This window comes from Calliopsis andreniformis, chromosome 7 (genome assembly GCF_051401765.1).
Source record: "Calliopsis andreniformis isolate RMS-2024a chromosome 7, iyCalAndr_principal, whole genome shotgun sequence".
NCBI lineage: Eukaryota > Metazoa > Arthropoda > Insecta > Hymenoptera > Andrenidae > Calliopsis > Calliopsis andreniformis.
The window spans coordinates 8917389-8945172 of NC_135068.1; the positions used below are offsets into that span (position 1 = coordinate 8917389).

The 27784-nt window shown below is 40.0% G+C and overlaps 2 protein-coding genes across 6 annotated transcripts in view; both read left to right on the forward strand.

The window, feature by feature from the left end:
- The first annotated feature begins 1385 nt into the window (after window positions 1–1385).
- On the forward strand, window positions 1386–4297 carry LOC143181824 (methylthioribose-1-phosphate isomerase). 2 transcript variants are annotated; one of them, XM_076382479.1, is made up of 6 exons: window positions 1386–1487; window positions 1602–1828; window positions 2377–2612; window positions 2685–2893; window positions 2974–3182; window positions 3263–4297. In XM_076382479.1, the coding sequence occupies exons 2-6, from the start codon at window positions 1697–1699 to the stop codon at window positions 3542–3544; spliced, it is 1068 nt and encodes a 355-aa protein (XP_076238594.1). In that variant the 5' UTR covers window positions 1386–1487; window positions 1602–1696; the 3' UTR covers window positions 3545–4297. The 2 variants fall into 2 exon arrangements, with proteins under 2 accessions (XP_076238594.1, XP_076238595.1); XM_076382480.1 differs by lacking the exon at window positions 1386–1487 and having other exon boundaries at window positions 1514–1828; window positions 2685–2839.
- Window positions 4298–5224: 927 nt separating this feature from the next.
- Tmod (tropomodulin) overlaps window positions 5225–27784 on the forward strand; it is an 80657-nt gene continuing 58097 nt past the window's right edge. For 2 of the 4 annotated variants that reach the window (XM_076382472.1, XM_076382473.1), the window contains exon 1: window positions 5225–5517. In XM_076382472.1, coding sequence (XP_076238587.1) covers window positions 5362–5517 — 156 coding nt within the window. In that variant the 5' untranslated portion in view covers window positions 5225–5361. The remainder of the gene's footprint in view (window positions 5518–27784) is intronic. The other 2 variants (XR_013002348.1, XM_076382471.1) reach the window with 2 other exon arrangements.

The following is a 27784-nucleotide window of genomic DNA, read 5'->3' on the forward strand; positions in this document are numbered from 1 at the left end:
GTTTCCACACGTGCATATTGAGGTGGAATTTACCTTAATTTACTTTCTGATTTTGTGTGTTTCATTTGATACTCGTATTTTATTAAAACTTCCTTATTAACGTTTCAACACAGCTATGCAACTTATTTGCCTAAAAAAGACTGTTTCCCATATTACTATCCGAATTTTTACCTGTACGATTTCGCCTTAATTTAAGAATAATGAAAGATTCGCAATACTTATGTTTATATGACATATGTCACTATCAACATTCTGAAACTCCCTATTTCGGAAAATGAGAATGGTATCTCATGTTCGTATTCCTTCCTGTTTCATTATTTGATTAAAAACTCCGAATATTGTCAAATTTTGAAGGAAATTTATTTTCCAACGAGCTAATATTTATTTCATGTATTATCAAAGTCGGACTACGAGATCCTCGATGATTGCCTGTTGATGGGGCCATTACTTCTCAAAGTGTCCAATCTCCCTGCGAGCTTTCAGGCGTCGAACGCAAATCGCTTTGGCCACGGAAGACGAAAAGCAGGCGAAAATGATCGAAATTCGCATCGGTGAAATTACAGTTCCGCCCGCGGAATGCGTTCTGCCGTATGAACAGGTGAGACCAGCTGAAAAGCGCGGTCTGTTTTCAAATGCAAAGGTTTTTTTTAAAAACGCGACGAGTAAATGGGATAGTTTGCACTCGAAATATGCTGGAAGTATTCGGTCACGAGTGAGCACACATACATACGCAGGCATCCGCGAACCATAGAAAGGATCAAAGCGACGAATTGCATCGGGAATGAGAACGATTCCTTTGCGGCGAGGCGTGTTTGATTCTAAGTCGCGGTATGCGCTCGTGTCCGTTCAATAATCGTTATCGGCATTTCCTACGACTTGGTCTATCGCTATTTGAGAAAGAACGCCACCAAAATGAACGTTCACAAGCCAATAATACAATTAAATTTCATTTTCGAATATCAGAATTCATTTTTTCTTTATTTCGCCAATCGAAATTCCGAGGTGCAACAAATTTCTTCTTCGCCTTTAAATAGAGCGCCAAGTTGCACTTCCGGTGACTCTGAAGTTCGCCAAGATACACAAAACTGAAGTCAATTGAGCAACTTCTCCCTCTGCGAGCTCCCCAGGACAACTACGATGCAGTTAAAAATAATTCCCGCGCATAGTTACCTGAACAATATCGCATAATTTACAAACGAGAAATTCTTAGAGGTTACTTCGAAGGAAAAATCAGAGACAGGGTCACTTCTTCGTCAAAGGATAATTGAAGAGACACAAGAGGAACGCAGCTTAATTATTCCAGAGCTTCGTTTCATCTTACTGAACATTCCCCGAATTTCTTCGAAGCTTCGCGCGTAGCCGAAACTTTTCTGCGTCGACAATTTCAGCAATTTCGCGGAAGACTTCCGGGGACGGGGAAGCACGAGGTTCCCCGAAGTCCCGAGGGATGGCGCTGAGGTCGGCCGATTCATACACACGCACGCAAGGTACGTGTGCACGTGATAGCTTCGGCGATACGATAGGCGTTTACGATAGGCTTCGAGTCACGGCCGTCCGAAGTGCACGTGAGCTTCAAATGAACGGGCTGCCGTTTCATTCAGAAACTACGAAGCCGCGGTCCTGCTAGCCGTGCCTTGAGCTACCTGTGCCCGCACACCTGCTGCAATAGAGAAAGACCAACTTCGGACAGACCGAAATGACGCTGCAGGCGATCAAGTGGCAGAATGGCAAGCTGGAAATCCTCGACCAGATTCTGCTGCCGGCAATTTCGCGATACGCACCAGTCAACGGCGTGGAGGATGGCTGGAAGGTCATCAATAAGATGCAGGTACAGTTTCTGTGGCAACTTCGTCGATATCTACGTTCTGGAATTTTCTTGGGGGAATTAATTCAGTTTTTGGGGGGAATTTTTAAGTTCGGCGTGTTTGGTACTGCCTACTCCGAATTAAAATCTTGGTCCTGCAGCAGGGGTTCTCAACTGGGGCCACGTGGTCTCCCAGGGGTCCCGATACCGAATTTTTGGGGATAACAAAAAGAGAATGGGAGAACAAAGTGTGAGGAGGGTTAATAAAAGTGGTTGATATTTGGGAAAGAGTCATAAGTCAAGAGGTTGAGAACCCCTGCTCCATAGTGCATAAGATAAATATTCCAGTATCTGGACACTAACACTCATTTGATTTAATATTAAGCTAAAAGCTACTTGGGTTGTTTACTTATTGGGACACATATCTTAAGCATCCTTTACCTTAATTATTTTTCGTTTACTATAGTAGTTCCAGATTAATTTTTTGGGTCTGTAGTTTGAGTCTCCTGATGCTATATTCTTCACAACTGATGTACCTATTACTACGCATGGGTTGTGTACTTAATTTCTAGGTTCGAGGTGCCCCAGCTATAGCCATTGTTGGTTGCCTGAGTTTGGCAGCAGAGCTTAGGAACGAGGAGCATGTAGACAAAAAGAGCCTCAGACAGGATGTAGAAGGGAAATTAAACTATTTGGTGTCTGCTAGGCCAACTGCAGTTAACATGAAACTTGCGGCTGATGAATTGATTCACTTGGCCAACAAGCTCAGTAAAGATGAAACCGTTACCGTGACAGAGATGAAGAAAAGGTACTAAGAACATCTCCTTCCAATTACTAAATCTACTTCTTTCAGTGTTATTATTGCTAAGATTGTCTTCAGGTTTCTGGATGCCATAGAGGCAATGCTGGAGAAGGATATTGCAGATAACAAAGCGATTGGAGATTATGGAGCACAAGAGATCTTGAAAAATGTGTCCGGAGACAATTCAATTAGGATTTTGACCCACTGTAATACTGGCAGCCTTGCAACAGCAGGTTATGGCACAGCCTTAGGTGTTATTAGATCGCTTCATAAGAGAAGTAGTCTTGGTAACGTTTGCATGTCTTTTAGTTCTCCATTATGATGACAGACTCGGTAAAATTCTAACCTTGCATTAATATATTTACAGAACATGCATATTGCTCTGAGACTAGGCCATACAACCAAGGAGCACGATTGACCGCCTATGAATTAGTGTACGAGAAAATTCCTGCAACCCTTATTTGCGACGATATGGTGGCAGCCCTAATGAAATCGCGAAAAATTTCCGCCGTGGTGGTCGGGGCTGACAGAGTCGCCGCGAATGGAGACACAGCGAACAAAATTGGAACTTATCAGGTAACAAATATGAAAATTGTCTCTTCGCTGACTGTCAAGTATTTACCATGCTTCTAATGCTCTCTTTCTCATTTTTTCAGATCGCTATAGTAGCTAAATATCATAACGTTCCTTTCTATGTGGCAGCTCCACGAACCTCCATAGACTTCAGTATCCCTAGTGGTGATTATATTGTCATAGAAGAAAGACCAGAGAGGGAAATGACACACATGAATGACCAACGAATCGCTGCACCTGGCATACAATGCTGGAACCCCGCGTTTGATGTGACCCCAGCTAGTCTAATCAAAGGCATTATCACGGAAGTCGGTGTCTACAGACCTGAGGACTTGATACAATTAAAGAACTATGAGACGGACTGATAAAAGCAGCGGAAACTTTTCGGTGCAATTACAAAGGATTAATTGGTGCTTCCAGTGTTAGAAAAAAAAATTGTTGGCGGATCCTGTTTATTTAAACCCTCGTGTTACGGTTAAATTGTTGGCAAGTTGCGCTTATTTAAAACGTTAAGCATGGAAGATCGTCGTAAAATGTATTTGCACCGTGGACATGTAAGTGTTTACGTTTAGAAATGCCTTATTAATATTACTGTGATTTTTATAAATATATTTTCACCGATAAATGTCCCGAGAGAAGTACTTGTATCGAATTGAAAGCAGAAAAAAGAAAAGAAAGTATTCTGAAAGATCTGATTCGAAAAAATATATAGTTATTGAAAATCGATAATCGATTGCTGGTTTCTTGCGATTCTCGAATGCGTAGTTGGCCTGCGCACCAGCAGATGGCGGAGACCTCTCGAAGCGCGGTCGGATGAGTGCATTCAGTCAAACGCTTCAGAATTTTCGACTCGTAAACAATTTAATTTTATCACGAAACGGATTCTTTAACGTAAGTTAAGACAAATGTTTTTACGTCTATATTTAAATACGCGTCGCGAAGTTAGCTTCAAGCGCTACAAACTTCCAGGAGTTCGAGTCTTGCATCGGCCATGACGCTTGCAACTTCGAAACTTTACAACTTTACAGAGTTATTAATTCTTAAATATGTTCCCAAATATTTGTCATAAAAGGCGTACAGAGTGAGATTTGATAAATAAAATATATTAATTCAGTACATAAAAAGTGTTTTGAAAGTAGGTTATGAAGTTACTGAATATATCAGATGGAACACAAAGGAGTTCCAATATTAAGAACTTAACGCATTCAAGACACATCACGCATCATACTTACACCGATGTTTAATGCAGTACCTAATCATACAAACGAATAACACACCGTGTGTGTGAAATATGAACTAAAACAAAAATTTCAGCTCTCGAAGATCGTCTTATAAAAAATCTTCTGTCTTGAATGAGTTAGGGAACTAGAAACTCAAAACTTTTTCTACAACACTGTTTCATATAACACACAATATTTCACAGAGTTCACAGAAACAATAATTCACAATACAAAATTTCCATATACTGCAGCATTACAGAACCTTAAGATTTATTAAGGATCATACTTAACAAAGAAGACCAAAATCAAAATTCCCCTAGTCTCCTTTTTCTTACATCCGCTCATAAATTACGTCCAACCTTTTTGTTTTAAAATATAAACGTCCAAAGTTCGCGTACCCAAGGAGCCATAAACCACCGAAGCCATGACACTGAGGGAGCAATCGATCCCCCTCGATCGATAAGTCCCCCTCAGACTCAGTCATGTGGCTTCGTCGGGGTAGTCCCCCGCAGACGCGGTCGTGCGTTCGAAAGGAGCGGGTTCGAGCGGAAACGCGACGCGTTCAAATTTATCGCAGCGGCGAACGACGAAATCGACACTCGGCGGGCACGAACGCGTGGAGTTCCATCGGGAAAACTTGAGGATCTATTTTCGCCGTTGAAAGGCGCGCGGGAACACGCTCGCGGCGGGTTTCTCGAACCGCGGTGCTTTAGTACGGCCAGTCTCTCCGCTTCGTGCGCAACATCGCCAATCCCGGAATAGTCTCGGTGGTTGCTCGCTTGTTTTTTCGAGTTTTCTCGCGGGGCCGTTGGCACGGGGCCTCTCGACGCTGCACGGATCTCGCCCACGGATCACCCCTGATTCGGTGTACGTGACGCTTTTTTTTACCCCCATCGTGCACCTGGAAAGGTACCGCAGCCGATCGATCGTTCACCCTGGAAGCCGATACGGAGAACGCGAGGATGGATGCCACGGACGTCCTCGCCACCGACGCCCCGGCGGACGTTGAGGTTATAAACAACAGCAACGAGGACGACGAGGCGCCCACCGTCGAGGAGACGTACGAGGTCACCACGACGAAACGCAAGACAATCAGGACCAGCTATAAAATCCAAGAAGTAAGTGGCGACACTTATAAGTGACACGTGCGATTACCAGTAGGCAGCCCAAGTTCGTCGCTGGCGCCCCTGCGTGGGCGTTCCTCGCAGACTCCCGTGCGATGGTGGCTTAAGGCCCAGTAACTGCACACAGCGGAGTCTTCCAGAGTATTGTTGCTCGTTTATGGATCGTGGGGCCGATTCGTGATGGATGCGAGGTTCCTAGCGTTCAGAGCGGATTTCACGAGTTTATCGGGGAATGTTTCGGTTGGCGATTCGCGCTCGCCAGAAATAAACGCAGAATTCGTTCTCCGCGGCAGCGCAGAGTATCTCCCCGGTTCATTCTGATGTTCGTCAAGGATAAACGGACTTATTTCGATCGCGGCTTTCGACGGGATTTACCAACTTTATTTGGCGCGTAACTGCGCTCGGAGTCGAGGGGGGTCGGGCATTATGCCCGTTCTGCACAGACAATGAGTGAACTTACGCACCAGCGAAATTCCTGCCTTTCCTTTGGCAGATGTTCGCCTTTCTTTCTTCGGCGTTTTTGATCGCTGGTTTTAGGCGTGAGACGATTTTTGGAACGTCTCTTGGGTCTTTGAATATTCTTTCTACTCAGTTTTATTTGATATCGAGGTTGTTTTGTTTGGATCAAGACGACAGTACTTTGGAGCGATTAATGAACCTTGGTGTTTCTTTATTAGTTACATAATGAATCGGGACCGAAAATATTGTCGAACAGAGGAGCGTGAAGGCGCCAGCGTGCTGATTTTAAAGAGCTTTGCTGCTCTGTTTTTTGACTTCTGTAACTGTGCCTTGATTTGCTCCTTTTTTTGTAGTGTTTTGATATAAGTTCTTTTATTTTACGTTTCGTAGAATTTTAGTTATTCCGAGTGCTTTGTAGGTGGAAAAGTAGAATACGTGGAGTTCTTGGCGACTGATAAATCGTAAAAATGGGGGACGTTAATCGTGCTAACGACTGCGATAAAGTACACACGTTAGACGTGGTTAAACTAAACCGGATACCACTAGAATGGAAACGTATTTTTTTGAATTAAGTTTACAGGAAATGGCAGAAAGCTTTGACGTATGTCTGTAGATTTATATGGGTAATTGGTATTGACTAATTCCATTGCTCCATATAAGCTCGTCATAAACAAATAACGCAATTACAACAAAAAAAAAGTGTGAATAATTAACAGTAACAATAGTAGAACCTATTCTCAAACAAAGTACAATATCCCACTTGTCAAATGCTCCAAAAGTACTCTACTCGTTATAAGCTCAAAAAGAGTCTCCTCCACAAACCACAGAATTTTCCCCAATTTTGTTGTTTTCACTTTCGGTAAACCAATCCTGAGTCAGTACCCAAGACGATCTCACAAAACTCTTCACTCTCCCCAACCTTTCCCTCTCGAGCCTACATCGAGTAACAGCAGTATCCTCGCAAATCTCCCGCATAACGTCCCCGTCAATTCGCTAAATCGTTCGAGTGATTGAACCCTCCCCTCCGTTCAAGCCGAATTTAACACGGATCCCCCACGAGTCTCTTGTCGCTGGCGGGGAGGGGGTCAGGAGAACAGGGGACGAGCAGTTCCGCAAACTTGTTCGATCCATCTGTAGCGTAGCGTCGGCGAGATTAAAGACAAAGGGGTCCTCGGTGGAAATACGAAATTAAGTCGACGCGACGAAGCGACGCGCGCTGCAACGCGGAATAAGAAAGATTAGTCCAGCCGGCATTAACGCGAGATGAGGGACAACAGGCGCGATTTACTCTGATTCTACGTCATTGTCGGTTAGACGGTTTTAGATCTGGCAACAGACTCCGCCTTCGAACGGAGAAACGAGCGGAACGTAAATCCGCCTGATGAATGCCCAGCGAACACCCGTTCGCGATCGGGACTTCCGATTAACAATAATCGCGTTATGTTACGCGGTGATCTATGCCCGCGCGGCCAGCGTCGGGTGGGACGTGTCTTCCGTGAATATCCGTCGCCGCCTCTTGGGAATTAATGCGCAGGGTGTTGCTTAAATGAGAGCCGCGCTCTGCGCGTCGGCGGAAAAGTCTCGTGTAAACAGAGGCGCGAGTGGCTTTGTCTCGCAGGTATTGGGAATTTCTACAGGGTGGTCCTGAAGTGCAGTAATACATTAAATGAATTAGATATTCACTGGGTTGGATCCCTAGGCACATGTCTAAACGCAAGATCAATCATTTTATCAGCCTTGCTGAGTACACTCGCTGCAGTATTCAAATAAGGATCAAATAAGAATTGCTATCTTCGAGGATTAATCGAATGAAAAAGGAGAATGTATTCATGCATGTGCATAGGTAGTATGTATAGTGCTGTCACAAAATGTGGTATCTGTAATTATGTATCTGTAATTATCTGTACTATGAAAGTAGGGACGTTTGAAAGTAGGGGTACTTCAAAGAAGGGATAACCCAAAGTAAGGAGACCTGAAACTAGGGGTATCCGAAAGTAGTGATAGCCCAAAGCAACAGGAACATGTGTATGGTTTTAGACAGCTAGAAGCGCCAGAAATGTGGATCTAACGTTGTCGTTTCGATTCGTCGACTTTCAGTGCCGGAGCGACACGAATGGGAACCTAGCTACAAAAATTCTCGACTTCTCGACCTTAAAGCAGAAGTATACCAGAGGGATACCCCAAAGTATGGGTACCTCAGAGTAGGAGGGATAAGTGTATGGTAGTAGACAGCTAGAAGCATCAGAAATGTGGATTTAACGTTATCGTTTGGATCCATCGACTTTCGCTTTCGAAGCGATACGAACGAGAACTTAGAAAAATTCTCAACTTCTTGCTACAGAGCGATACAAACGGAGACTTAGAAAAATTCTCGACTTATCCACCCTAGAGTAAGGATACCCCATTGTAGAAGTACACCAGAGTAGCAGTACCCTAAATTACAACTCCCCGAAATAACAAATATCACAAACTTACGAGCTCTCAGCCCCAAGAAAAACTCCCAACCCACCCCAAACCCAAAATCTCGGTTACCCGCCCCAGATTTCATAGTCCCGAGATCGTCGGTCGACTGGGAATCCAGGAAGCAGACATGGAGTCGAATAGTCAAACAGAGTCAGCTTTCTTCTTTCTTCATTAATTCGTCGGGTCATGGAAAGCGGGACGAATGGTCGTGCAGGCTAAGAAATTTATGCGGGTGATAATTCAACGTCTCCCCTTCGCTGGCCGACAATGATAATAACGATGGGGATGATTTACTTTTAGGTTATCCGTTGCTCCGAGGCGGCGCGCGCACGCACGTGTTTCAGAATTAATGCTCCTGGACGGCCAAAACTATGTCTATCTTCGACACGTCTATATGGGACGCCCGCCCTCCCCTCGGCAACCGTCTGAAATTATCCTCCTGCCAGCCTGCCGATCCCCGACGCGAGTTATTATTGAAATCTTCGAGCGATTCCGGCAGCCCGCTGGGCCGCAGGCCGACTTTAATTAAATAAATATTTATCCAACGCGTCGGTCGCTTCCCGTAACGCGTTCCCATCGGATCGGGGATCTCCACGCGTTATTTTCACCAGGAACGCGCGAATCCGAGGCCTGACGAGGCTTCGAGCCGCGGTTCATTATTAATCGTGACGGTTTGTTTGTAATCTGACGTTCAGCTTTAAGTTATGTTGCGATTTGTAGTCCCGATGATTAGGATTTCCCTGGGTTGATCTTTGTTTTCTTGAGGAACTACGCGATATAGTATCCTATCGGTATAGGCTCGGTTATATGGGGACTGTGATTTGAAATTATTCAGAGGAGGGTTGTAAGTTGGTATATTGTTATTTTATATTTTTGAGATGATCAGTGGGTGGGTGGGAGATGATCAGTTATTAATATTCTCGTTATAAGATCGTTGGCATGAGTATTTTTCAAGAAATTCGCAATTTTTTAGGTTAGTTTCGACAAGTTACCTACTGAGGAATATTTTTTATAACTAATTCGCTTAATTGTATGGACTAGGTCAACGTGCTGTCATTTATGGCTTTGAGGAGATTTATTGAGTGATTTATTGAGACGTGAATGGTCTTAAGATGGAGTTTCTGTTATAAAGCCATTGACAGTGAATCATGAGTTTAATACTGAGACACTGTATATGGGAATAGGATTCTGATGTATAGACAATTTATGGATGATGTAGGGGGAATTATGACAGCCTGGAAACTTGGAGATCTTTAAAGTAGGAGTATAATATTTCTTCATTGACGCTCCGTATTTTATGTTTCTGTTCTAGAACTTTCAGATCTCTGCTCAAAAATTGTATTCTTTTTTCAAGTAGAATGTAAGACGAAAGTTAACGTTACGTATGACTTGGGTTGATATTTTTGTGGGTTCTGTTTTAACAGATGTTCCAATGTCCACATACTCTGTTCCCTAGTTATGTCAGTTCTTCAGAAACATTAGCCTTGTATTTTAGCTTTGATTGATTCGCCTCCCATTCCCCTCAGTGCAATAGCCTCACTTAAAATATTTCCTCTAAAACTCAAATATTCATAAATTTTCATATTCTCAAGTATTAAAATTTAAAAACTGAAAATTTGTCAAGTATCCAAATCTGTTAATTTAAAATTCTTCAAAATTCAAATCTTTTAATTCAAAATTTTTTAAATATTCAAATTTTCATATAAATCAATTTTTAATTTTCAAATATTCAAATTTTGAAATCCTGAAGTGTCTAAATTTCTTAAATTTCCAAAGATTCAATTCATTAAATATTGACCTATCAAAATCTTAATATTTCAAATGATCAAAGTTTGAAAATGTGGAAGATATTACTATATATGTATAATTTTGTAGTATAGGGTTTGCAACTATCAAATCCAACTAAATAATTCAACAACAAAAAAATCCCTAGATATATCTATCAAAAAGATCCTCATCTAACCACATCTTGATATCTCACTATTTCACTTAAGAAATGTCCAAAGCTAAACGTTCACAAAGACAAAGACCCGCTCGAAGACGCTCCTATGTATCTTTTTCGTCTTCGAGATTCAACCAGCTCCCAATTATACCAGACAGCAGTCACGCTCCTCTTATTCCTTTCTTCGGCCCGGTGCCCGCGTGCATCCCCTCCGCTCCTCTAAATCTATCGCGCTAAAATAGCAAACAGGAAGTGCCTGAATGAATTCACGCGGTTCTATTATAGCATATAAAACGAAGCCGATCGGATCGAGTTTTTAGCCCGCGGGCGGAGGGATCGCGAAGACAATTAACGTGGAACAAAACGAGGTGGGGTAGGGGGGGCAGGGCGCGAGGAGGTCGCGCAATTTGCGAATTGAATCGGCGCCTCGGCGCAAACGAGAACAGATAATCGTCCTTTTGTCCCGCAGATGAAACCGCTTAGCTCGAGTAAACGCGAGCACCTCGTCCCCCGTCGTCTTCTAAAACGACCAGCGATTGCTTCGCGTTTGCAAAAGAGCAACGGGAGCTGGCTCAAGGTGAGCCCTCTTCCTCCACGATGACTTAAAAGTGGCAACTTCTCGATTCGAATCGGAACGGTCCTTTGATAAATCACTGAGTTAGGGGATCGACAGCTACGAAAATAGAACGCTAAGAAATCGAGGGCTTCGATCGATTCTGGGGATTTTCGTGATGCTTACTAGCGAAGGGAAATTTGAAAAGTTGAGGTTAGGTGAGATTCCTCAGGAAGAAATATTACAGCTCTGATTTTTAAGATTTCGTAGGTTTGAGATGAGATGGGACTACTTTTAGGTCGATTATTCTATTATCGGTAAAAGGAAATTTGAAGAATTGAGGTTAGGTAAGATTTTTTAGAGGAAAATATGAAAGCTGTGATTTTCAAGATTTTGTAGGTTTAAAATGAGTTGGAGCTTCTTTTAGGTTGATTATTCTGTTACTAGGAATGAAATATAATACTTTTTAAGCGTTATATCAATGTAGACTCATTTCTTTCGATATTTCCATAGTTTTTGGTGAAACAAACATCAGTCATTAGCCACATACAGAATAAGTCATGTATGACGATCTTATATCGAAAAAATACACTAGTGATGGGATCCATTTTCTTTATAATCTGTTAAGCTAGAATTTGTTTGTTTATAAAATGATAGTTTCTACTCTTCCTCGAAGGTTACCTTTTAAATTTAAGATTTGGCACAAATAGGAAAATACTTGTCTTGATATTTTAGTGTCCAACAATATATATACATTAAATAGAACAAAATTAATTTTGGGTTGTTAAATAATGTTCCTGTTTAACCAAGTGCGTGACAATTTACAAGCATGTTCACTCATGAGAGCAGCTAGTATTTTAGAGTACGAAAATTGCTTAATCCTCTCCTGGCAGATTCACATTTTTCATTTTAAATCAATTTAAATGATCTTCGAAAAAGATCACTAGCGTGAATTAATCCTAGATTAGTGTTGTAACAAGAAAATTAATGCAGATAATTTATTGCATAATATAACCCTACAACTAGTCTCCCTTTGAATTAAAATATTTATGACACCTAGATTTCCATATTTCACAATACAGTTCAAGTAAAAATGTTTCTAAGTACTTGAGTAAAACTCCCCATAAATGTGTAAACTCCATAACCCCAAAATCCGCCTGAAAAAGCAATTAAATGACTGTCTGAAGTCAGCAGTATTTTGCCCTTCAACGTAGACACTTACTATTAAAAAGAGTACGATAAACAAATCCACGTCCATGCTATTAGTATTGCTAAATAATTCTGCTAAAGCCACGTGTTTAGACTTACACTGTGTTGACAAAGAACAATGCCGCTTTTGAGGAAATCAATTTGCTGCAGATTGTATATTTTCTTGAAAGACTTGGTCTCCCTGGAAAAGGATCCAATTTTCACTCGAGTTGCTTCCCAACCAAATCACCCTCAATGGCAATTGACGCATCGTGGGGCCACACGCCTCGCGAAGGACTTTGGAATTTATGGGTCGCTTTCCCGAACAAAGACTCTTTGTGCAAGGTCCTGCAGGCCCTGATTGTACAATAAAATAAAATTCGTCTGCAGGCGTTATGTAATCAGGAAATCGTCCCATTTTCCTATGGACCTTCAAGGCCCACTTCACTATGGTCATTATTTGATCTATCATGGGGAGGTAGATTGATTTTTAAAGAAGTCCTATTTTTAAAATCTTCATAAATATAATTAGAGCAGTGCAACCTAATTAAAAATTTGTTTCCTCTTCCTACTATAAATTGTAATTAATTTCTCATATTTTGTAGGATTTTGTACATTGTGAGGATTGTGTGTGTGTTTTCGTAAAAATTCGCAGTCTAATTATTAATTTTGCTATGAAAACTCAGACGATAAATTACAATGGGGAGCCGCGGCCGCTATCCCACTCATTCCAAGGGGCCAACCAGTAGTGGGGATGAACCAGGCCCCGCGCAGGGTCAGAGGACCCCCAATCGCGAGCGTGTAGTGGTGGTAAGGGAAGACCTCTCCAACAAGGAGAAGGGGACACACGAAAATTCGACTGCACGTGGTTACCACTTGTCTTGACTGTCTCGAGTTCGCGAGTTCCCTTACAATAACAGTTTATAACCAGTGTTTACGACTACGGTTGTTGACCAGATGTGAACTTCCGTGTCTTGTATCTAACAAGAAAAAAAATTCAAGCGCTTAAACAAAGTTTTCATAGATGAAAAATTCAAGTGCTTAAATAAGATTTTCACGTGTGAAAAATTCGTGTGCCTAAACAAACAAACAAAAATAAAATAAGTGCCAGAATGAATATAGATTATTGAACAAAAACCAATCTAAATCTGAAGACACATGGTCAATGCTTGTGTGCCATAGTGGAACAAAATTCGTCAAAATTTCTGTCAACTCTGTTTCCATCATTCCATAGTCAACTGTGTTAAACAGTGTCACCTATATCACCCAAAGTGTCCCTTTATTTCGTCCAAACGACTCTCTCTAAAGTCACTAGTCTCTCCATAGTGCAGAGCAGATTGTTGGACGAAATTTATACTGTTGCTCGTTGCTCGAGGACAAAATACTCTGCAATCTAGTTGATACGCATTAGCCCCGCGTTTAAATGCAAATACGAAGCTAGGCGGTTATTAATCTCGCCTTAAGGTAAAACACGCTGGGATTTACGAGGTGATGCCAGCTACGAGGATTTCCGCGATGCGCGGACAACCATCGTCGTTATAATTTTTCCCCCTCCTACCTCCCTTCCCGCTCCCCTCATTCGTCTTCTAAATCAGCGGTTTACAAATTTCGCTGGGCGTCGCAAAAACGCTTTACACTCGTTCGTTTTCGCGTCCGCGAATTTTCGGCGACAGGGGGTGCAAATGGGACATTAGGATCGTTAACAGTGGCGTAGGACGACGCTGGAAGAAACACGCATTGTTCTGTACGAGCAAAAAAATATGAAAATAAAATACTAAATGTGAATTAATATGTAATAAAACATAAATACGGTGTAAATACAAATACAATACAAAAATATTCTCTTGATGTACGATTGTACTAAAAAATAGGAAGAATGGCTTTCTGTGTAAATATTTTCTATTTAAAATTTTGTTCAAATCTTAATACAGTAAAAGAGGCTAATTTTTATTATTTTAAAATTACAATATTTCTCTTTTGAATGTAAATTATTATGACTCTTTTTTAATAAGAAATGTAAAAGTGTTAGAGATGTTATCTGTCTCCAATGAATACACAGTAGAAAAGAGGGCAGAGTTCGCCTTTAAGCTACTAAATATAATTAATGAACACTTTCTACTAAAAAAAATATTTCTTCGAAAAGCATATATCCACTTATATAATTTTCTACGTGAAATCTTAGTACACAGTTTCAACCTAACCTAAAAACATAGTCTCTGCCGAGGGTTAATTAGCATATCATTCTGCCAGTCTCTTCGCAGCGACAAGTGTTTTCATTTATCAGCGAACTATTCGTTCCCTCTCATCTGGGTAATTAGTGCAAGTAACAGAAATGTAAACGGTCGATGTAAGATGGAATGGGGCACGTCTAAGTCGCTGCTTCGCCGCGCTGGAAAATAATTCAACGGTTGTCAACCGGACGAGTAATTGAAAATTACGATGATTAATTGGACGTCAGGAGCACGGGGAGTAATTTGCTCGACGAATTTCGCGAACTTCACGAAAGAGCCATTGAGTTTACGCGCGGACGCGGTTCGTCCCCGTTTTCTTATAGTTCACCCGACCTTCCTCCGATTAATCGCGACGACGACCACTTTTAAACTTCCGCCCGTCGTTTTAACGCGATTTCGAACTTTTTTCGTCTCCTAATTAAGCGGGGCGAACGAGACTCAGATTTGCGAGTGAGAGTTCTAAATTCTTTTTACTTCTGTGCGATGGGGTTTCTATAAGGGATGATGGGCCACCTTTTTTTTCATTAAGAATTAAGGAGATACTTTCTAGAATTTCAATTAGAATAGAAATAAGGTAGAAATAAAATGGGAGTAAAATGGTAATCAATGTGCAAATTGATTACTCGAAGAATTAGAGGATTATCACTTAATCATGGAGCTGTCAGCTTTCTGAAATTGTGAATTGAATAAAGTGTATTTTTAAATATGAAGGTGAATTATAGTTGCTTTTTAACAGTGAAGTAATTTTAGATCTTCATTAAGAAAAGTTCTATACGTAATGAAATTTCAGTTTCCATTTCCTTCTGCGCCGCAAGCTACCTGTTGAATTCTGACGTCGAACTTATTCTTCTATCTTAAGAAGCTGAAATAGAATCGGCCATAAATTTGTACGTATATGCAAAGGTTTTATTAATCTACGTAAATAGTCTTGGAAGATATTTTCAGACTGACAGTGGCGAGTGAAAATTTATAAGTAAATACAATCTCTGACGTGTGAAATGTGAAGTGTATTTGCTGTTGGTCCATAGTCGCTTTCACGCTTTGTCGACCTTTCCAATTTGAATATTCTTCCTTCCAAATATATGGGCTTGAAAATTATCTTTAAAGAAGTCTAGTTAAATGTTGCAAAAGTTCGTCAATTACTTTATTTAGAATTTTTGTGTTCTTGGTGTATGAAAGTTATTTTATTTTACGAAGTAACAAGTCTGATGCAAAATTTCAGAATTTTAGCGAAGTCTTCTATATAAAATATCTGCTAAATTGTAGTATATCTAAAAATAGTAAAATAAATTGTTTTTTATTTTAATATCCACTGGTAGAAATATTTTCAGAAAATGAGATAAGAAAAATCGTTTTTTGTTAACTTTCTAGGTTAGAATATCCCCTTGAGGTAAAAAAAATGAAGATTAGTGTAAAAGCTCATAGACGTGTATCGAAGTCCCATATTTTAGTGTGTATTTGGTTTGTTATTTAGTTAGTTGAATCTGGGGAACACGATACAGTATATTGTGACAATTACGAGATCGACGGCCGCTCGCGCACGCAGCGAGGCCAATGGAGTCTGGGTCGACGATTTTGGCGGAAACATTAATCGCGTACGGTGATGTCATCGCGGATAGCAGTCACGCAAGGTCATGCAGCATCACTGATGCTGTCACGCATAATTCGAGAGGAATCCTCTCCGTGTGCAACCATCTACGAACTTTTAAAAACTTGTCTCTTGCCTTTCAGCCACTTTCCTTCATTCTTGATACAACTATTGGAATTTGACACTATTTCCTTCATTTGCGTCATTGATTCATGCAATAGTTGGCAAAGAGAACAGTATTAAGAATTAGGAAAGATGACTATTTCTGTAAAAAAATAGTACAGAGTTGGTTTTGGACTCGTTTGTATAATTTTTCCTTTTCTCAAAATGAGGAAAATTTTTCAGATTCTATTGAAGTTTTAGTCCATCAGAACTCGAAAACTACGATAACTAATACCCAGAATCCATATTCATGTGGCACTTCTGACCCTCTCAATCACATATGCAAATTTGCTCTCCACTCACACACAAATTACTTCATACATTGTCTATTCTCTTCACCAATATACTATTAGTCTTTCTCCCTCGTAAATCGCTGAATGATAGGGTAGCTCGCGAGCGCCCCCTACTCGCGAAACAAACACTTCCATTAGACGTCCATTTTACGGACACACAAATCTCCTCGATTCTACAAACCGTTCAATCGAACCAACTCTATCGCTGTTCGCTGATATTTTGCTTGGCCTGGCACGAGGATATCACGAATGCTTAGAATTTTATCGAAGGTGTGAATTGCAGGGGCTGCGATGTCGTCACCTTACGATCTTCGAGGCACAAGGTCGGACCGCCTAAACGCGGGTCGAGATTTTTGTCAAGACACTGTCGCGCGTGCCAAGAATTTCACGATCCACGAGATACGTATTCTAATTACACGCCGTTCTTTCTGCGTAAGAGCGACGTGCTCGTTTCAGCCTCGCCTTTACACGCGGTGTCCAGAAATTATTGTAAAGGAATTTAAGTGTGTCCTATATTAGTGGAAAATTTAGGGTACTTAAGAGGACGCCTGAAAATATAATATTCAATTTTTAAAGGGATTTAAAAAATTAGAATTATTGTAGGTACTGATGTCTTTTAGAAAATTTTAGTAGTCTCTTTTTTTCTATTCCAGTCATAAAAAGTTCAATTCTTTATTTATTGCCTATATCAGTTTTCGTGTTTGTGGTACTTGAGATACGTATAGGAAATTATGTGTTTAGAGTAAATGCTCGTTGCAGTGGTAGTATATTACAGGCTATAGTCGTTCGTAGTTAGGTTAGGTTGATAACCTCTCATGCTGTGCAATACCTAGGTAATATCGTTCAAGAGATACATAAACAATATTTTTTACTCTTTTGAGTATTAATACTAGATTCGAAAAATGTATAATTCCTGTGTCCAACATTGTCTAGAATTTACTAGAATACAATTAGTCGAATATTTTCGTCGCAAGAATACCCAACCCAAAAACATTTGACTCCACAGAAACATCAAATTTCTCAGACTCCAACTCTGGACCCTAATCCTTCACTCTCTCCAGAGACTTCTATATAATACACTAGAAAGTCTAAATAATAGTATGTATAGGTAGATACCTATACGTACATACATACAGGGTAATCAGTTTCACTGAAAACAGTCTAAACCGACGATAGTAGCTCTTATAATGCTAACAGTATTTATAATAAATTCTGCCAACACTTGAAGGGTTTCCAGATAAACTAATTACCCTGTAGTATGTATTACATATAGAGCTTCTATACAATACTTCTATATTCTATATTATGTAGGAGCATTATACTATATTATACTACATATACAAAACTATACTCTACTATATTCTACAGCATATACTAAATTATACTCTACTATACTATATTATACTATGTCACATATTATGTATTATATACACAGCGTGTGTTTTTTAGGCCTCTTTGTGGCGCATGGGACTTAGTCCACACACGAAACTCGTACATAAAAATTGGGACACCTCACAGACAGAAATTAGCAGTCTATTATATTACATAGAAGCCTGTGGTTGCCTCATCTTCGTCCAACACGTCATCGAGTCTCCGCCAGCGGTCGTTTTCCCCGAATCCAAAGTCCACAAACATTATCGACAGAGGCGCGTTCGGCGAAGGCTCAACAGTCTTCGCCAAGCGATCCGAAAGATATTTCGAGTGAGGGTTTATGGATCTATCCATACATAACCACGCGTCGTGAGGTCTGACGTCGATAACGGCGTCTGCACCACCGTAATCCCCACGTCATTACTAACAGCCAGACTTATTTATACACGCCGCCAAAGTAACGCGCCCGCTGCTACGATTTGGACCTGTTGCAGCGGGAATCGGGACTGTCGTGGCATAGACGCGAGCGGGCCGTCGTTGGCCAACAAATCTTTTCCACTATTCATGGTAACGTTGAGAGGCCGCGAGGAAGCGTCCCTGCGGGGACTCGTGAGGTTGGCGGTCCTGCGCGCGGTACCAACGTCGGCTGAATTAATGCGTGCCCGTTAACGCGCGAGAGACGATCGTTTTATTTGGAACGTGTAGGAGGAAGCGCTGTAAGTTATGTTATTGATTGCGGCGACGAAAACCGTGCCACGGTGGTGCCACTTTGTGCAACCGCTGTGCATACAAAAGCACCTTGAATACCGAAAAATGTCTCGTAAAATAAGGCTTTAGATTTCGCTCTATGTGGTCTCGAATTAGTGGCAACAGCGGGCTTTAACGTCAACTGGTATGGTACCAGTATTATAACGTAATGTGATACAATTTCTGTTATTCCTAAAATGAAAATGCTTGGTAACAGTGAGGAGAGAATATACAAATTTTTAGTTTACTATTGGACTTCTTAAACAGAGTTAAATAAATGGAAACTAAATAAAAATTTGTTTCTCGTCTTAGATAGCAGAATTTGTTCTCTGTTTTTCATGTTTTCTATGTGTTTGAATATTATATGCATTCTGTGAGTTTCCATAAATGCGTAAGAAATCCGCAGTCTAGTTATTATATATTTTTCACATGGTTGCTAGAGAATTCTGGAAGAATTCTAAAGAGGATTGTGGACCTAGATGTTGTACTCAATTAAACACTTACCCTTCACAGGTATGGTGGGGTCCCAGCACTTGTTCTAGTTACCTCAGTTTTGAAATTAGTTGTGAAAGACCATGGTTGCCAAGGAATTCCTTATTCAGAGGGGAAAGTGAATCCTCGTATATTCCATACCGCCGAAATAGCCCACAGTAGACCTCCACTCGCCTGCCATAGGATATTTAGGCTAGGGAGGTTTATTTTCCCCTCTAAGTGAGGAGTTCCCCGGCAACCCTGGTCTTTCACAACTAATATCAAAACTGAAGTAAGTAGAACAAATGCTGGGACCCCACCATATCAATTAAAGATAACTGTTTAAATGGTTACAACACCCAGATCCACTCTTCTTCACTAGGAGGCCAAGACACGAGTCAAGAAAATCTCCTTATCTTAAATAAACCACCCAAAATTCGTTCTCCCCACGTCAGCCAAGTATAATATATGTCGCATTCGGAATTGAAATGGCGGTTCACGATTAAGCACTCGAGACAGACCCGTTCCAGACTGAACGCGCGATTCGTGGAAGACGAAACTCAATCAAGTCGGTGGGAACACAGGGGATGCGGTGTTCGTATGTCTCCGACAGACGAGTTCGCCGTGGCTGGGATCGAGGGACAATTTGGTTGGTAGCGCACGCGTTCGTAACAGGGGAAGAGCGGGTGTGCGGCTTCCGTTTTGGTTTCTGGTCGATGCCTCTGGCGTCTCAATTAGCGAACGCTCTCTCGTTGGGTGCTCGGTCATGCTCGACGCACCGAGGCCGATCCGCGGTCGATTCTCGAAATAGATTCGTTTCGTTGTCCGTCTTCGTTTCACTGCCTGATCCTTCCCTCGATTTTATACCCCCGCGAGATCCTCCGATAGTATCCGACACGTGATCGTTCTCGAGTGATCGATCTTCGGGGGGAGATCTTGAGGACTTGGGCTAGGATTTTGTTGGCTTAGCGATTAACGCGGTCTGGGGAATTCTAGTGATTAAATTAGCGGGTTCTGTAGGGGATACTGGTTGAGCTTGTGGTGAGAGAATTGGTGCTGAGCTTGTTCGCTTCATCCATTTTGGGAACCTTGAGTACTCACAATCAGTAATGTGTCACTTGGGACATTTAGGTTAGTTGGAAATTTTTAAATAACAGTTTTTAAAAAATTAGTGAAGAATATTTCATTTCGAAAAAGATTTCGGAAGAAGTGATATTATTAAAAATTGAGCTTGTATAATTCATTAATATTTCTCACAAAAAATTTTTCTCTTTTGAAACTCCTATATATATACCTTAAAATAGCTTTAGGATAAAATCCACAGACTCACACCTCTCGATTCAACTCGCCATAAATTTCGCTTTGCCCAAATTCTCGAATTTCATGAGGGGCCTCGCGCAGGGGAGGATAAATAATCCTAGCTTTTAATCGCTTCACACGATCCGTCGATGAACGCGGTAAACTGATCGTTGTACATACTCCTAAACTTAGACGGAGCTTCTCCGATCCGTGGTTGAAATCGGGACGGAAATACGACGGTAAGTGGCAGCGGCGATCGCGTACTCGTCGTAGAAAATCCTTGGTCAATTTTAATGGTGTTCGGAGAGCCAATATATCGTGTAATGAATCGCCGTCAGCTGCCGTCGCATCGGACCACTGCCACGTCCTCAGTCGCACTGCAGTGTCATTGTCCTTGTGGACTCTGGACCGAGTACACAGTAGTTTTACTTTGAGAATCTTTCGCGACTGTTTTGTTGTAAAGTAATTTTGCTTTGAGAATCTTTCGCCATTTTTTTATTCTAAAGTAGTCTTGCTTTGAGAATCTTCTCCAATTTCTTGCTGTAAAGTAGTTTTACTTTGAGAATCTTTCGCGACTTTTTTGTTGTAAAGTAATTTTGCTTTGAGAATCTTTCGCAATTTTTTTATTCTAAAGTAGTTCTAATTTGAGAATCTTCTCCAATTTCTTGCTGTAAAGTAGTTTTAATTTGAGAATCTTTCACCATTGTTTTGTTATAAAGTAGTCTTGCTTTGAGAATCTTTTGCGATTCGTTGGTGGCACCCCTTGGATTTTGAATGTATATCTTGGATGGGGACAATTATACTTGGTGAATTGCTATGTCATTGTGTCTTTTATATGTTGTATTTAGTGCCTAGTACTTATTTACTAGTTTCTAGTATTTATCTATTAACTAATCGAGGGCAATATTTGATGAATTATTAATAGGCTAATTTGTCTTTTATCTGCTATACCTATCGTTTAGTACTTAGTTGTTAGTGTTCACGACCTAGTACCTGCCCCACTGCTTACAAGCGTTGCAAATATTTGATAGTTATTTGATAGTTATTTGATAGTTGGTACTTAATATCTGTATTACAAGCACCTAGTACCTAGTACTCAGGATTTAGGACCTAGGACCTAGTATATAGTCCCTAGTACCTAGTACCTAGAATTTAGTAGTCACCATTTTGCGCCTGCTATCAAAAACAAAACGACTACAGTCATATTTCTACCAAATCTGAGCTCGTGCCTTAAAAAATTCAATTAAACTCTTTTCTACAAATATACTAGGATACAAAAAAATACAAGTCCATAATATAAACTTGTGATTCCAAATTTTAAATGTCTTGTTCTACAAAATTCAATCTTTTCTCTAATGCAGTAAGTGAAAAATTGTTCCCTAAAATTCTTGAATTATGGCCCAAGTCCTTTGAAATGGCACATAAATTTTGTTCTCCAATTCCTGGAACAGTTTTCGTTCCTTCATCATCCGGGTGTCAGAAGGAAGGCCCTTTTCTGGCGAGGCCAGCGACGCATGCTCGTAAAGCGACCAAACGAGCTTAGCGGATTCTTACATCTCGCAGATAAGATTTACGCTCCTCCTTTGAAGGTTTTCTCTCGTTCACGAGGAAATCGTGGACACCTTGCTGACGCTTCTTTAGCTTGATTTACGCCAGAAGAATCCGCAATCTCTCGCCTCGCCTTTGTCTAACTTCGCTTTTCATATTACGTCGGCCACGGTGAATGTTTAATCGAATAATAACTGTTGCTTATTTAGTCCTTTGTTCGGCTTCCATTACATGAATATTTCATTAAAATGGAACATCTCATTTTGCGCGAGGGATGTAATATTTTAATACAGAAGAAATCAGAAATATTATAAACTCAGTGGAGAGCGATGAATAAGAAGGATTTTTCTGTCGAAGATAATGTTAATATTAATAACCTTAAAACTGGTATTAATAAAATTATCCAAAATCAGTCTATATAATAAATCTGTTATATTTTCAAAAACAAGAATACTGTAAATAACGATAGTGGCGTTTTAGCATTATGTAAAGCAGTAAAAGTGACTGTAGGTAATTCTTAATTTTATTTGTCACGATTTTCAGTGATTTGCTAATCCCCAGGATAAATAATGGACAAATAAATTTCCTACTTCTGTCTTCCTAAGACTGTCATGACAGTCAGTATTAAATGGCCCAGTTACTCAGTTTTCAAAAAAATAGGTAAAATTTCATGCTTCGACAGTACCTACTTCACAAAAATTAAACTCTAGTAGAACTTAATTCACTCACTTAATTTTCAAACACTTCTAAACTTCTAAATCTCTAATTACACCCAAGAATCTCAGACACTGTTAAATTGAACTAGAACCCTTTCACCCCAGATTTTAAAGCATTTCGAAATTGTAGTACCTCAGACCCTAGCTAAAGTCAGAACTCCCAAGATGCAAATGTAAAGCAGAGTCCACTGTTAACGAATCGTTTCCTGCTACCGCCATTCAATTGATGGAAAGGTTCCCCAAAAAAGTATTGCACGTGCCATAAACATAGATGTCAGTGCTCCCTGGCTCTGGTCCACCGAAAATAAAAACGAAGGCACTTTTGTCCGAGTCCCTGTATTTTTAATCAAAGCCTGGGAGGAGACGCTTTCGCGTCTGCCACCGTCGAAGTTCTTCTCGATTCCGTCGAAAGTGCTTTCGCAAAATATAACCTCGCGACAGAAATAACGTGTTCTCGATAAAAAGGTTCGTTGTTATGCAATAACGTGCACGTGTCTGTGACCACTGTTAGACTGACCCACTGTTTATTTAAACAAACAATTAGCTCGAGGAGTCACGCCCATTAGCTAGACCCAGCTAGCAATTTCGGGCACCCTCTATTCGACATTTAAATAATTTCAAAATCTGTAAAATAAAATTGGAGATCGATTGGATGAGGCTTGAGGGTTTCTGCGAGCGAGGCTTCAGCGAAGCCACAATTTATTCGCTAAGGATATCGAGGATTAAAGTTTCTCAGAAGAGAACCTAACCTAGACCTAGCTCACAATTTTAGGTATCTTCTGTTCGATATTTAAATAATTTAAAAATCAGTGAAATAAAATTAGAGATCGATTGAACGAGGCTTTGGGGTTTGTTCGGGCCAGGTTTCAGCGAAGCCAGAATTTATTCGCAAAGGATATCGAGACTTAAAGTTTCTCAGAACAGCGCAGATGAGACGTTCGTTCTCGAGAGCGAGAAACTGTCGAAGTACAAGATGCGAGCAACTTATATAACTTGACGCTTACAAATTTATTCAGTCTTGCTCGCGTTGCTGTATCCCTCTTTTTTTATGCTGCGATAGGATTTGTGATCATGAACTTCTTCTATTTAGATGGGCGAATTTTATTTTTAACTTTGATGTCAGTCGAGAGGAGTGATTGGGATTTGGTCTGGGTGATCGATGGACCTGGTTGAAGATGAAAAAATAAGAATTGAACCATATATTATTCTATTTTCTTGATTGAAAATAGAAATTCAATCTAATGATTGAATGATATATATAAAATATAGTACAAAATGTCGAAGATATTTTATTTAATAAGTAACAATAGTTCAAAACAATTTTGGATTTAGTCTTATTGATATATTAGATCTAGATTTATTGAGAAATTCATTTATTAGTAGCCTACTTTTTTTATAAATATGGTATAGTAGGATTGTTCTTATTTACATTCATTTTTCTGATGTCATAAAAACTACTGAAGCACAAAAACAGTTTTAACACCATATCAAAGTTAAAAATATAACGTTATTTTTAAGACTGTGTGGGTGGAATTCAGTGAAAGGTCAAGGTTTGGGTAGCCAAGAATCGCGAAAGATATAATTGAATAAAGTTCCTAACAAGTTCTTAACCTTAAAATTCAAATATTAATGTGATTTAGAGTATTTGAAATATTCCATAATTGAATAGTTGAATCCTCTCTGAGTCAACAGAAATTTATTGTAATTGTTCTATTTTCGCAAGCTTTTGCTTTTTCGAATAGTCAACATATTATTTTGGAGCCCACATAATTCACTGCCATATTTTAACGCCAATCGGGCATTCAGTATTAAAGGTCGATTGAGGAAGGTCCGCGCCCGAAAATACTAAGCTTTTTCGATATAGCAAGAACGAAAACAATCATATTGACCGTGATGCTTCTGACGTAAGGGCTACCAACATCGAAGGGGAGTTAGCAGAAGGAGACATAAAAATATCATCCCACTCGAAACAAGCGCCATGATGGAAAGTTTCATCGGCCAGTTCCTCAGCGACCTGTGGAAACAGTAACTTTCCAAGGTTTATGAAAAATCTTTCTACTTTTAAATAATTACGATCAGAATCGTTTCACGAATCTTAATTTTGTGGTTGTAAGGCACAACGACCTAACCTATATCTATATCAGTATGTCACATTTTTCAAAACATTCGAATTAAGGCCTTAATTGAGCTCTAAAACATAGAATTTATATTTTCAGAAAGAAGAAAAGGCATTAAAAGAATATTTTCACTTAAATATAATATCCATGAGACAGTGTTGAAGCTGAAAACATTAGACGCCAATACCTTTAAAACAAAAACATGGGACTTAGGTCGTTCTGCTTGACAACCACAGAATTTTCATACACTTTTCATCACTTCTACTTTTTCCACGCCTAAAACAGGAAATATCTTCTGCAAAGATAAAGTGAGAAAAGTATCGATCGCAGTAGTATGAATATCAAACTCGCTGCAAACCAACATAATTATACAGTGAGGTTCCTAAACCATTCCGAACTCGAGAACCCAGAATAATCCGCGGAATGCGGGGCTAATTAGGGACTAGAATTAATTACTCGCAGAATGAACGTCAAAGAAACTGCAACCGAGAACGTGCACGCGTTTTCTCTGTTCGACTGTTTGCGGTTGCGTTCGCTTTAGCACCATAATCCCAGCCTGTTCACGCTTTTCTTACTACCCTGAAACGATCAGGATTCGCTGCGAATTTGTTACCAGTAACGCCCACTCATTGAAGGGAATGTTTCCCAAATATACATATATTCTCTTATTTACATTATCCCACACGAATTTCAGCTCGCTGCCAAAATATGTCCACAATTTGGCGGATCTGATTTATCGCCGCTCACAGTCTCCTCATTAATGGCAACTTTTGTTATTTGTTGTTGTCAAAGACTAGGAACTGTCCTTTCTAATGCGTATGGAATAGGTACGCTATCCAAGAGGAAGTTTCTCAAAATGGACATTTTTTATTCAGTTAATTTTTTAATAATAATAATAATAATAATAATATACGTTTTTTAAACAATAGTAGTAGTAGTAATAGTAGTAGTAATAATGATGATAATAATAATGACAAGAATAATAATAATAGCAACAACAACATCAACAATGATAATAGTAATAACGAATGATGATGATAATGATGATAATAATTATAATACTAATAAGGATGATGATGATGATATTTATGGAGTTAAGTGAAGACTGAGATTCAGTAAACAGTCTCATGTTAAATCATTTGCTATTTTATTTTGAAATTCTTTGCAATTTTGTGAAATGCATTTGCCGCGAAATTGTTGACAAAATAAATATGATATTGCAAAAGTATTGAGCGGATAGACGCAAAAGGTTACTCAATTTCGGAATGGTTCGTTTATTCAGGAAAAAACTGTGATCACATAGCGCGCAGTTTAATAAAGCTGGTGTCGCCAGGGGCTCCATATCGTCCTAGGTTTACAGAGACTTTAATAAAAAAAATTGTCCATTAGGTTTACCGCAGGGGCGGTCGAAACTCAGGACATGTTCATTTGGTTACAAAGGCTATACAGTTGACGACGAACAGTAATTGCATTTGCAGGGAAAAGAACTGGTTCAATCTTCGTCCTTCCTAATCTTTGGCGAGCTTCTTGGAGGCGAGGTTTTTCGATAAAATGACTGATAAAAAGGGGGGTCCTTTGGACTAAAACGAATTTTATTTTGAAAATAATTTTATATAAGTTCAACAAATACATCAAATTATAAACGTAGTACATTGTACTATATTTTCTGATTTTATTAGAATCTGTGATGTTTTACATTTTAGATAATTCTACATAATACAATGTAGAATCAATTTTATTTATAGCTGAAGTAGTTTGTAGCTAAAATATACACGTTTCATAAAAAAAAAATGGAATATTTGCTGAATTAAAAATGTATTTTCTCAAAACACTTGTTAAACCGAAAACTTGTGTTTTATTCTTTTTTTTCTTGCAAATGTTAATTTTCGCAGAAATTTATTTAAATAACTTCTCCGCTGAAGTCATCTCGCCTCCATCTGGCGGTTCTCTCAGCAAAGCTTTCGACACGGCGAGCTTTCAAGTTCCCGCGAAAGCTTTCAGCCGGTGTTGCCATCTGGCGGGATCGCGACGAAACGGGATTACGTTTATAAATAATCCATTTTGCGGGTGGTTACGAGCGTTCTACATCAAAGATCCATTGGCGCTATAAATTCATCGAGAATCGTGGAGTCGAGCCACCCTGGGCAGTGTTTGGATCTTCGATATATTAACTTCGTCTATACCCAGATAGCACACGACGTCTTGAAGACGTCTATTTTATGTTCATTTTATGTCTGAATGTCTCAGGATATAATTTGGATCTTTTAAAAGCATCCAACAACAGAAAAATACTTCTGCTATTGCAGGAGTAGGTTTCAAAGGATCCACCATTTTGTCTACATTTTCCTAGTAATTTATTTTCATTAGGAACTGTGTTTACACATAAAATACAGGTATACTAATATTTAGCAAAAATATAAAAAATGAAAATCCTCATGGATCCCTCAGACTCATACCATGCACTTGGGGCTAAAATATAAATATAATGAAATTCCCTAGAAAAGGGAAATTTCAGGAATTTCAAAAGCACCAGTACCCACTAGGCGAAGATTTCGGTTAGAATCGCAGAAATCCCAAAGCTCGGGCGGAACCTAGCGACAAGGATAAATAAACAAGGCGTTACAATTATCTTTTGGGTCGTTGACGAATCTGTTATAAATAACATTTCGGTCGACAAAAGCATCGACCGGAGCCGCTTCATCGCGTGCAGCGAATGCCGTCTTTCTTTCACCTGTCACGCAGCTGTCCCTTCGCGTCCGAATCGTCGGATTAGCCATAGGCGATCCGTACAACCGCGTTCGAGACCGCTGCCAACGCGAGGGGGGATTATCTGGCCCGCTGGTCAGAGTCAAGCTTGTTCCTTGGGAAATTATCGTTTCCGGAATGTCGTTCTGTACAGCGCCAAGCTTGTCAAAAGAGATCCAAAGCAGATGGATTCCGCGTTTCGCAAGCTGTTTTGTGCCGTTTCCACGTGCACAGGTCGGCCAATATGCGTCTCGCGCATTGAGACATGCGCAGCGGCTGGTGGACCAATCGCGAGGGCTGCTGGGACGCGTGCCACCAATCAGAGGTTAAGTTACTAGATGTCCATCTGGTACTGAGGATATATTTTG